The sequence below is a fragment of the Chamaea fasciata genome, unplaced genomic scaffold (genome assembly GCF_029207755.1).
Source record: "Chamaea fasciata isolate MVZ Bird 193981 ecotype frontalis unplaced genomic scaffold, bChaFas1.0.hap1 SCAF_1, whole genome shotgun sequence".
NCBI lineage: Eukaryota > Metazoa > Chordata > Aves > Passeriformes > Sylviidae > Chamaea > Chamaea fasciata.
The window spans coordinates 116,579,632-116,592,232 of record NW_027094086.1 but is presented as its reverse complement, the minus strand read 5'-3'; the positions used below and the strand labels follow the sequence as shown (position 1 = coordinate 116,592,232).

Sequence of the window (12,601 nt, the reverse complement as noted above, 5' to 3'; positions counted from 1 at the left end):
TTTTAATTCTTTTGGCAGTGTGGGGTTTTAGTTTTGTGTTGACAGGAGGAGCAGCATGTTAGTGCATGAATGGTAATGATACTTATTCCCCAGTCAGGAAAATAAAAATGGCAGGTTAAGTCAAGCACTGCACTGAGCCAGAATGCATTTTAAAAACACAATATTTGGTAAATGGGAAAAGACTGTTTTAATATAACAATCATTTATTGAACGAATTTAATTAAATTTGTACAAAGTGGGTAACTGAAGGAAACTCTTAAGAGAAAATTGATCATTTAATAAACCTCCATTGTCTTTAAAATACTGAAAGCAGTATAAGAGTAGTATTTTATCCCTTGGGTAATAAAGAGTAACATAGCTGAAGTTGTTGGGATTTCACAGTTGTAGAACTCTTCTGACAGTTCAGACTGAAACCAGATTTATTTTTCATCTATTTTAGAGCATGAATTCTGTCCCTCCCTTCCCAATCATAAATAATATATCCCTGTATGGGGATTAGGTATATCAACCTGAGTTTTCCATTAAAATAATTCATTTCTTTCTCTTTAAATTTATGAATATTTATCAAGGGATTATGAGTTAGTTAATAGTATTTCCCCTTAATACATACACATGAATTCACTTCCACATAAGTCTGAAAAATGAGAGGTATCTATCTTGGGACTAGACTGCTCCTAAGCTCCTGCTAGCAAGCTGTAAGGTAAACATTCCTTAACAAGCAATGGGTAAAAAATAGTCTTTCCTCCCTCAATGTGAAATGTAGACAGATTCTACCCATAAAACTTGTTTTTTTTTCACTTCAAGATAAGGAAACAGACAAAAAAACTGTATGAGAAGTTCGTATGCTGTCTGGAAAGGGTCTCCCTGATAACTGAAAAGGACTGTAAAGGGCCAGAATTGTTGACACAGGCTGAAAATGAGGTTCTGAGGTACAAAGCCTTCTAAAACATTTCAGAGAGGGATGGGAGTGAGCTATTAGGCTCCCAATGCGTTCAACTGTTATTTACCTAAGATTTGAAATCAGATTAGGGCAGCACATTTGGTTGATTGATAACCATGTCAATATGCTTCTCTTGCATATATCATACATGATAGCTACACCTTAAACATACTGAAAAATTATGAAGAGCATTAATTATAACAGAATGGTGAATCTTTGATGTGCCTGTTTAATATGGGAGAGCTCCAAAAGAAATATGGTGGAGCTCCAAAAGACAGGTGACTGATTTTAGATGAAGTGTTTTTCCTCAAAAGCAAAGACAAACAAAACAAACCTGAACAAACCAACCATAAGAAAAATACCCCCAAAAAATCTACCCCACACCCATAAAGGATAAATAATTCCCTGTAGTTAGAATGTCCCTAATTCCACATAGCCCAGCTTGTTGCTCAACTGCTTTTAAGGATTCCCTTGCAAAATTATACAGAATAAATTAGTTTGTTGATATAGCTCAACATTATCTTATTGAGACCATGGAGATTTTTTTGGTTTTTTATGATGCAGCTGTGCCTGTTCAGACTGCAGAGTAGTCTGAGTGGCAACATAACATAACATTTGAAATTTCTCCAAGATTTTGATGTTTGTCATCAGTCATTGTTCAAGTGGTTGTTTTAATGTGTTGACATCTATCTCAGAGGCAACTATCACATGTATTCCTTGAGGAGACCATGAGGCAAACTGTACAAAGCCATGAAGAACCATTGTATATGATCTGTGGATTAGATCTGTGACTTAATTTCAGAATAATAGTCTGAAACCAGAAATTGGATCCTTGTTTGCAGGCAGCTGGGACTTTGTTTTAAAATGCCTGTCCGGTTGTGCCTGCCTATGATACTAAAGAAAGTATGTCAAGTGGTGTAGAATTTAGACTTTAATTCATATTTTACTTTTTTGTTCTTCTGCAGATAGTAACTTCATCCTTGCAAATGCTCAGGTGGCTAAGGGATTCCCCATTGTTTACTGCTCTGATGGCTTCTGTGAGCTTGCTGGATTTGCACGGACTGAAGTCATGCAGAAGAGCTGCAGCTGTAAATTTTTACTTGGTGCTGAAACAAATGAGCAGATGATCCTTCAAATTGAGAAATCGTTGGAGGAAAAGACAGAATTTAAAGGAGAAATCATGTTCTATAAGAAGAATGGTAAGTCTTTCTTTCCTGTTTCGTTAGTCATAAGGAATGAAACAGCATATATAATGCATATAATATATAATGTTCATTTCTAAGTAATAATTTAGTGTGTCTATCATCGAGTCTGTAAGAATAGATTTGAATAATGACAGTAGGGTACACATTGAGGCCCTGTTTTTTTGGTATTATTGATTTTAAATAAATATGCTTCAAAGCTCTATAGAAGAAATTCAGGATACTAAACAGCATCATGAGACATTTATTTGCACTCAGTATTACACTGTTTCTTCTTCTTTTTCTTATACTGAAGTTTTTACCTCTCATTGCTGAAGCAGCAATGAAAATATTCATATTCACTACAAGACAAGCTACATAAATTTTTCAATGCCATCAGTAAAATGCTCAGTTGTATGAATGAGCCAAGTGATTTCTTCTCAATAGCTACTATACATATACACAATAATAATTGTTTTCAAAAAGTGAAGAATATGTTCAACTATGTATTGTCACATAAAGCTTTTACTGCTATGTCAAGGTATTTATATGGACAATTTCATACTCAAGATGCATGAAGAACAGAAGACAGCAGCCCATGATGCACAATTCCCAGCTTCTTTAATTTATATCAGGCTCCTTCAGTATACTTTTTCCATATATTACTATTGGCACATTCATGTGATCTTCAAACAGGTGTAGGTCTAACTAGAAGACCAAGACTAAGTTTGAGATATTGACAGGATTTCAACTAGGGTAACAGGACCTGAGTGATCCATGGACTCAGTGGATCCGTGGGTGTTGAGAATCACTTTCTCTTTTATTATATGGCTAGAGTTTATAGGCATATGTCTAGACCACATTTTTCTCATAGGTTTTCTCTTCTTCTGTCTTTATTAATTCAACATTTTCCTTTCAAATAATTCTATGATTATATGCTTTAAAAAGTTATTTTCTAAAAGTGATAACTGCATAATGACGACACAGCCATTTGGAGTGTTAGGAGAAGGCAGCTTCAGTTTCACTCACAAAAATAAAGAAGAATGTTCCTTAGTTGACTTGTGTTCATGATGGCTACTCTTCATAGTATGAACGTTTGAAGTTAATCTGGAAGATCCTGCTAAATGGCTCCTCCTCTTGACTTTTTGGGGAGGCTTGGGAGTGTGTGAGGGTGTTTGGTTTTGTTTTTTAGCTTATAGAAGAGACTCAGACAACTTCTTGAAATTGTTTCAGAAAGGTTATTCAAATAAAAATAGCTCCAAATTGTAAAACATGTCTGAATACAGGGGAAAAGTTGTTTTAACCTGGAAGGATAAGGGCTGGTTTTTTCCAGTATTCTATAGTGATAACTGGGCATGGAAAGAAGATATTTCAAGATATTTAAATTAAAGAAGTAAAGCTAAGGCATTCATCTCATTATCTGTCCTGAATGATAAATTGTGATTCCTTTGCATTATAAAGAGATGCTTCAAATCTGTAATAGATATGATTAATACAGGTAGAAAGAGATTGAAGGTCAATTAGCAGAGAAGTAACTGAATCACAGATAAATAGATAAAGAGAAATTGTTGAGGCTAAAAGAATTCCCACTATCTATCCTACATTCATCCCTCTGTATAATTTGACTGGAAGCTTCCCCAGTACATTTTCTAGATAGGAATAAATTTCTCTGACTGCCCATTATATTTTTCATTTCCATATATTTCTGTACCACTGGGAAACACTGGTATTAGAATATAATGATAATTTCTTGTATAAAAGGAATATTTATCTTAAAAAATAATCTTGGTTTTTCAACTGAGCTACAAGGTGCAGGCACTAAGTTTGGCAAATTGGAGCCATTTTAGCTACATGTTTTTGCGTTTGGGTTGTGTTTGGGGGTTTTTTCAGAGGAAAAATTGAACTTCTGAAGGTGTTAAGCTTATTCAACTTTGTCCAGAAAAAAAGTTTTAAAAATATTTTAAGACATAAGCACCTTGGGAATGATATCCCTGAAATGATTGTATGGCTACATTCCAGTATGCCCTCTATGGAAAGTCATTGTTATTTGGGCTGGTAAAATGGCAGAAACATAGGTCAGTGGGAGACACATAGCTAGCAACGTCTAATTATCATAGGGACACATTTCAATGTCCTGTTAGGAATTTAAGGTGTCAGAGGGGAGCCCCCATCCGGCTTTAGGCTGATATTTAGCACAGCTCCGCTTTGTAGGCCTAACTACAAGACCAAATGAACACTTCCAAGCCTCAGGGGTAATTCTGTGCTCACAGGATGAACTGATGTGCCTCAGAGTACTTCTTGAAGTCTTAATAGCTAATACAACATTATGATAAAAAATTATGAGGCACATGAATATATGAATAAAAAAAACTTACTCTTGGTTTGTTCTTCTGGATTTGGTCTAAAATGTAGATCATATTTGTCCTGGGTTTTGGGGCAGACGTTTAAGGTTACAGAACTGAACATGCATCTATTCCTTAATTGTCACATTTTTCAATATTTTAAATTTGATTTAAACTTAATTCAAAGCTGGTTCAATTTTTATCATTAAATTAGGCTGTTCATTCTAAACAAGTAGCTTTGAATTTATTAAGCTTGAATATGGACCTTTTAGAGTTATTTAACCATCATTAAAGAATTCACATAGCACCTCTGCTCAGTAATTGTTATTTAAAGGGATGATTCCTATAACTAAAACAACCCCAGCAGTCCACATGCAATTTCATGGAAATTTCCAGACTGCCCTGAGCTGATAGTGCAGCAAGAGTGGTGCACAAGGAGTTGGGTAGGAAGCTACCCAAGTAGTAAAGTATCTGTCTGTGTTGGATGAACTGCAGTATTTCATTGCCTTCGTCATTTGGGTTTGGATTTCAAGAATGATCTTAAACAGTTGTACTCTGACCAGTCCTTCTGAGACCACTAGAAGTGGATAAGAACTTGTTTCTATATGTGTTCTTATTTGGGAATTTTAATGAATTCTTATAATAGGATAAACTGGTTGTAACTCACCCTGAACATTTTCTGACATGTTAGGAACAGAGAAGTATTAGAACCATGGCAGCAGATACAGCGGCATCAGAGAGAGATGTCTTTTGAAAATTCAACTCAAAATATACTTTTCATCATAGTTTCAGTATATATTTTGGTTCCTCAGTCAGTTTCTTGCTTTTTCTTTGACAGAGCTATATTAGTTTCTTGAAGACTATCCGAAAAGGAGACTATTAAAAGACAAGGAATTTTATGATTGTTGCCTTCTTCAGAAAGTTTTAAAATTATATTGCTTAGAAGCTGATTTTTAAACTTTTTTTTTTCTGTTACTATTTCTACATTTTCTTTAAAACATCTGCAACAAATTAAGTTGTCAATTATGATAATGGAAATGCAAATTAACCTTTTGAAATTCAAGTGAGTTGTGAGAAAAAATGTTCTCTCCTGGATGTCTTGTTTAGAACAATCTAAAAGCAGTTGGACACTATGCTGAGGAACTATATTTAAATAAACCCTTCTTTTTCTTCCTGTCAGACTTTTTCTGAAATTTATCAATAGCAAGTACAGGTAGGTAAATGAGGTGCTCATATTCCCTCAAACTGAAGTACAATTAAGCAGCTGTGTGGATTTTGTTCCTTTTCTGTTACAGCCTAAGGTAATGCTACAATAAGCCCTGTAATCAGTGACTTAGTCCAATCTAAGCTCTCCCTGTCCAGTTGCTGAGAAGGTCACACCTTGAGTCCCCTATAACCACATCAGATTTATTTCTTTGTCTTAAAATTTGGTTTGTAGCGCTTGCAAAGAGGTCTGTGCTTACACACGACCTTTTAAAACATGTAGTAGTTCCTTAGCCTTTCTTCATTGAAAGGAAATTGGCCTCTTCCTGTGTATGTGTAAGTTGTGTGAAACACTGTAATCAGCAGTGGCCACTTGTGATTTATGGACATTTGGGAGACTTCACTGTGGGGACCACTGTGCACTCCAGAAAAAAAGGCTGTTTGCACAAGCCTTTGTGCATAGTTAAAAATCCCCACTGTAAAAGGTCTGGAGCAAGTGGGTGTTGCTGGGACTGTCTTTACAAGGTGCCTTAGGACTTGGGTGCAAGCAGGGTTTGCTTTATTGGTGACACTTAACCATGACTAAAGGGACATTTAGTCAGCTTCTATGTGTACACTGATTTAAACACTTTCTGGTTATGTCTTAGGCATGTTCCTTGTAGTCCTTGGTCCCTAAAATTTGGTAAGTTAAGTTGTAAGGTCAGGAAGATACGATGTATTTAATTTCTGTATTTATTTCTTCATTTATTACAAGTCAGTAGGATTGAATCAAGGTATTTTCTCTCTTCTCATCACTGCATGAGAATACGTGTTTTGAAAAGGCTGTATCCATATCTGGAAGGTCAGGACTAAGGTGTTGTTTCAGATGGGCAGAGTATGAGTAGAGAAAGGGTGAAAGTCAGACCATCTTACTGAGCTACTGGATTTATCAGGCAAAAGGCTGTTTGAAGTCTGGGTGTAACAGTGTTCTCATGTAAGCAGCAATGACAGCCACAGGTAAATGAAATATTGCTCAGGCCATGAGACATGATCCATTGCTTCTGCCATGTTTGTGGTTGATTAACGTGGCTAGAGAATAGCAAAAGCTACACAACATCATTTCTATTTAATTCATTCCTTGTGTTAAGAGAACAGGAAAACTTTTTATAGACAAAGAGTTCAACATTATTTAAAATTGTAGAAGAATTAATTAATTATGAAGAAACTGAGGAGAAATTAATTTCATTTAAAATTAAAGAAAATTGGATTTTCCTCAAGCTTCTCTACAGAAAGTATTTTTCTTATTGCAGAAATGGTATCTATTCTTTCCAACAAGAAGTTTAAACACATACTTTTATTGGTTGTCCAAAAATATTCTATAGCATTTTGAAACATGGGAGTTGTATGGTATGAGGTTAACATTAGCTGTCTGTCTTCTTTAAGAATGTCCTGAAATCCATCATGTCTTTTGGAAGTTAAGCCAAGCAGTAAGAAAGGGGCATTTATTAGAATTTTCTGACTGGAAAAAAAATTCTTTACAGAGACCTCAATTTTCTTGTGACTACTTTCTACTACTTTCTAGTGACAATTTTTTACTTGCTAATGTAGAGAAAGCCCCTTGACAAGTTGCTTGACAGAGCAGTTTGTAGCAATGTGGCCTCACTGCTGCTTCACTGCGTCTCTGCCTTAAAAACATCATCTAAAAATAAGAAAGCTAAAAACCTTTTGTGGTAGTCTTGCTCACATTTGCAAAATTATAGTACAAAATACAGGAGGAGGAAAATAAAAAAAGCAAGTAACACTGAAAGATTAATCTGAAGGTAATATCTAATTGTTATTCCCTGAGCCATAAAAAATAATTTTCAACTTTATAAAAGAAGATTTTTTTTCTTCTTTTCCTTTTTCTTTTGTCTTTTTGGAGTTTTTTATTTATTTTTCTGTTTTCTTGTTCTTTTCCCCCTTTCATATAACTCATCAATCATTAGGAAATTTCACTGATTTTTGGGAAGTCTTCCTCTTTAAAAAGCAGTACAGAATATAGACAGATGATAAGTCCTCTTTTCCTCTGTTTCACAGAAGAGGGATTTTTTGTCTCCTTTCTCTCCAAACCCTTCATTTGCTTGACCCATGGCTTCTGTTGAAAGGTGATGTGTACCTCTGAAATGTTTTGATGCTTTAGAGACAGTCACTGCAGCAGAAGAGGAAGACAGAGCAGGCTTGTGCTCCTCTGTAGTACCCTGGCTTAAACTCTACAGAGACCTGGGTGAAGTGGTCAATAAAATCCTAAAAGAAGACAGAACAAGGGGATGAATTTCAGTTAGAAGAAGAAGAAGAAGAAGAAGAAGAAAAAAAAAAAAAGGCAGCAAAATTCCAGGTGCAATGTGCTCTAAACCATCTGAGACCTTTTTCTAGAATTTAATGAGACATCAACAAGACTGCAGCCTACTGACAGTGTGGATGGCATTCACGGTGATATTGGCTAATAGCTTCTTTCAGTAGCAACATGATGTATTAAAAGCATAATTCACTGAGAAAAGACTTGTTCTTCTAGAACCACATTGATACGTAAATAAATATGTATGAAATTTTCCTGTTACTTGTTATATTGCTACAACTTGATGTCCTTCACTGCTAACAGATGCAATTTGTTTCCACACAGGCACCCTGGGCTTGCAGCTGCACCAGCTGTGAATGGCTGCTGGATGTTTTTCTTTTTTTTTTTTTTTTTTTTTTTTAGTTTTTTTAAAAAGGCTTTTCATTGTGCTACTTTTTATACATCCATTTTTAGTAAGAGATATTGGTATTTATTTTGCAGAAGGATATTCATAAGACATATGACTAGTCACCCTTCTCTTCAAATTTTTTCTCACAATTTTATGGCGACATTGAGTCTGTTGCCTTTTATTTTTATGAGATTTAAATCAAGATTTGGCTAAAAGCTGACTTGGGTACCTGTGCTTCACCATGAATTAAGCTGTACTTTGGATAAAGAAAGTTCAAAGTATCATTCCTCCAGCTGACCATATGGCTCTCTTCTGCTGGCATTTCCTTATTCTGCCCCTGATCCCTAAATCCACCTTCTGGATTGTGATGCAGACTATTTGCCACCCCTGTGCTGATGCTGTGATGGGTTCTTGCTTTAGCTCCATAGTTTTTTGGAAAGTGGTAGGAGGCTCATGTTAGCACCATCTCCTGAACCCTCTCACTGATTTGAGTAGAGGATTGCAAAAGCAGCTTGATTTTATAGAGCAGTTAAATAATTAAAAGGTTAAAACCTGCTGCTTTCCAGCTGACGGGGTTGCTATCATTTGTTTCATTGGACAGGCTCAGAGACAGTTTACAGCATGTGCTCACATGGTCTGAAGTGGTGAATTGGGAAGATTAATCTTCTCTACCATGTTACATAATTGCTCAGTGTGTGTTTCAAAACCCTTCTGTACAAAAAATCTCCAACTTGACAGGAGGGAATTCAGCTCGATCCATGACTCAGCTCCATCTCAGGTCCAAGCTTTAGCCCCCTCCTTCCAGAGAGATGCCCATGGACTGCATATGAAGTACAGGTTCAAGTTCTTGAATCATGGCCTCAACAGAAAATCTGTAAACTTGCTGAATAATATTAAACTTCTGAGTAATATTTACAGATAAGACAAGGATTATAGACAAAGATTATAGAGCAAAATATTATCTGACCTATCCCTGTGGGAAAAGCACTGTGAAATAAATTGATCAGTTTCTAAAACGTAGCCTTTCAATGTCAGTGGATGAGTAACCAGTAGAAACCCCTTTTTCTCCATGTCATGTCCTTAGAAAACTTTATGAATAAGCATGAGGTTACAGGCAACACCTCTTCCAGTGCTGGGAGATCTCCCATTTTTCAGACTCCAGGCCTTCTGTTTCTATGGGGTGCCATTGCCCCTGGAAACACCAGAGTGAGGTTCACATAAATGTTTTGCAGATATTTTAGTTTATATACTTATCACTTGATGTTTGAAATTGAAAATGTGAAATTTTTCTTTCTAGGTGTAGTGGTATGTTTGGAGGTTGCCGGGGTTTTTGCTTACAGTAAATTTCACATCATCTTTGAAGTCTCTCTTTTCAGATAATAAAATAATGAGCTTAAAAGCAAAATAATGTAATTTGAAAACACAGTTATGTTTAGGTGAATGTGCGTTTTAGCTCCTTCAGATTTGAAAATATAAGATACAATTTCAAAATAATAAATATTCCTTTATTCATATATATATGTATATATATGAATATATATGCAAATATATATCCAGACATACATAATGTATATGAGAGATCATCCCATTTTAAAAAAGAATCTTGCCTTCTTTTCAGAATTACATCCTGCAGTAGGCTCAGAAATCATACTTACTGCTGTGATTACATAAACATGTTGACTTGAAAGTCCAAAAGGAATGACCATAGGCTGTAAACAGAGTTTTAATGATAGATTTCAAAATTAAAGTAATCAACGGAAAGATAATTTGGTTTATTTGGAAATTGCTTGACTGAAAGCAATGAAATAAAGAATAAACTGATCAAGAAGGATCAAGCCTGACTATTTCTGAAGCAGTCTGTATAAAGGTATTGAAGAAACTGTATTTTGTTTTGTTTTCTGTTCCTTTGGTTTGGTTGGGTTGGGTTTTCATTTTAGCAATAGATATTGTATATTTGTTTATATAAATAGATTGTCTCAATTAGTACTTTCCCAGGAGCTGGTTGACAAATGCTGAATGCCCTGTACTAATATAACTGTGATAAAGTAATTATCATTGGAGGGGGAGGGAAAGTAAGTTGCAGACCGATAATGTTTATGAGTCTACCCTGAAGCTTTTTGCATTTAAACAGAATGCATCTCACTGACTTAACTGAGTTTTTAGATAATCCTCTGTGTTTTGCTAATTGTCATAACTGGAACCCAGTAAATGTATTACATCAGGGAAGTGGGGAAGTACTTTTCTCCCTAAATGTCATTTTCTTTTCTAATCTGGATAGAGATAGGAAAAGGAAATTAGGGCAGACAAAAAGAAGGTGGTACGCTTAAGGGTAATGTATTTTACATGGAATTAAAAGGCATTGCTTTGTTCTCTGCTTTTGTTCAAGGAAAATTCAGGATAACTAGGGGATTTTTAAATGGTTGCATTAAGGAGGGAAGATAGTGGAGCTGTACAAGGAGAGACCAGAAAGCTGAGTAAACAAAGCTGAAATGTAGATGTGCTGGAGCTCATAAATTAGTTTGCATGAAACATTCACTGCAGAATGTACTAGCTGTTGCATACAGACACTGTTCCACTAAGGCTGGAAAAGACATGCACTCAGACTAGGAGCTGCCATAACACCGTCAGTCTGTGTCCAAAAAGTGACAAACAGAAACTCCAGGGTTGTGAATTTAGTTTGTCTCTGCTTAATATTGGCAGTTTGCAGAAGGGGCAAGGATAGGAGATTGCTGTGTTGAAAAGGGTCTTCTCTTAGGGCATCCTTTCCCTCTGTTCATCTCCCCATCATGGCAGTGATGACAGAGAAAGTTAGACATGCTAGGCAACATGAGGCATATGACATATAAGGCACTGGATTACCTGGCAGCAGAAGGAACAGAGCAGAGGTTGAAACTGGGCACAGAAAAGGCTGGGAAGACATGGAGGAATGGATTTGTGTATCTCTGATGAGATGTAATAGAGTTGAATAATTGCACGTAGTACTCCATAGGGTATATAGAGAACTGGAGAGCTATTTTTAACAAGTTTTAAATCAACTCCACAGGATTGATAATTCCCTAATTATTCATACTGAAATACAATTTTTGCATTGTTATTAAAGTATCTTACTATCCTCTTTCATCTACCAAATTCTTGGGACACAACTGTGTTCTGCTTTGAGATAGAAATAAATTTTGGAATGGATCCATTTTGGATGCATTAATGGATTACAAATCCATTTTGGAATAAATTTACATTGACTATTAAAACTTGTAAGGAGACTTACTTCCAGGATATGAGCATGATTTGGTGGTCACACAGAAGTAGGGGAAACAAGTTCTTGAGTCTTCTTTACCACTCGTATGAAAATGTTAACACAACCACCTGTTCCCATGTAAGTTAGTTTCATCATAGCCCATGTGAGTTCTTAGCTTTGCAATTTTTTTCTGACCAAAGAAAGTCACTAGGTGCAGCAGATAAGCAGGCATCTGCAATAGCAGAAATCAAGAAAAAAAAATCACAGATTTTGTTAACTTATAAGTTTGATTTTTGCAGAAATGATGGAGAAGAGTGAGGCAATAATTTGCTTAAAGCAGCAGGACTTTGCATTAGCTGTATCATTTGATGATTGTCAAAGTTATGACATTTACAAAATAGAAAGTATTTGAATGTCTAGCTATAGTTTTCTTGCAGCTCCTGTCCTTCCTTGTTCAGTCCAGTTGCATTTTTTTAAGCATTGTTTTCTTTGCACTTTGCTCTCCTCAACAAAATGTTGACATCTTGTCAAAACCACATAACTTTCAAAATTAAGTGTTATCAGTGAGGCTGGGAATTTTTGGGTGAGCTGATAAAAGAGAGAGTTTGGTTTCCTCAGACAAAGTCTTTGGAATCCTGGTCTGTCAGTCTTAAAGTGCACACTTTCTGTGATGGAAAAGTGGAAATGATCAGGCTCAAATATCTCTGGTGCTATGATGCCTCCAGCAGAAGGTTTATTTAGCTAATAATTAGTAATCACCAATGAGATACTGTTGAAATACTGAGCATTTAGCATCAATTTTGTTGAAAGGTTATTGCAGCTATCTACATGACAGTATTTTTATCTCTGTCTTCTACATAAATCCCTGGAAATAGGGTGATGTGTTTTAATAGTTTTCTTTAAGGCTTGATTTGCATCTCCCTAAAAGAGCATTTAGTTTACTAAGTCACATACTTAAACAAAAAGAAATATTCCAGATTTATGATGGCTTGTGTAGC

At 35.7% G+C, this 12,601-nt stretch overlaps 1 protein-coding gene across 1 annotated transcript in view; it reads left to right on the top strand.

The window, feature by feature from the left end:
• Nucleotides 1-1,972: 1,972 nt before the first annotated feature.
• KCNH8 (potassium voltage-gated channel subfamily H member 8) overlaps nt 1,973-12,601 on the top strand; it is a 120,087-nt gene continuing 109,458 nt past the window's right edge. The window contains exon 1 of the mRNA XM_066194718.1: nt 1,973-2,139. Within this exon, the coding sequence (XP_066050815.1) occupies nt 2,010-2,139 (130 nt within the window). The 5' untranslated portion in view covers nt 1,973-2,009. The remainder of the gene's footprint in view (nt 2,140-12,601) is intronic.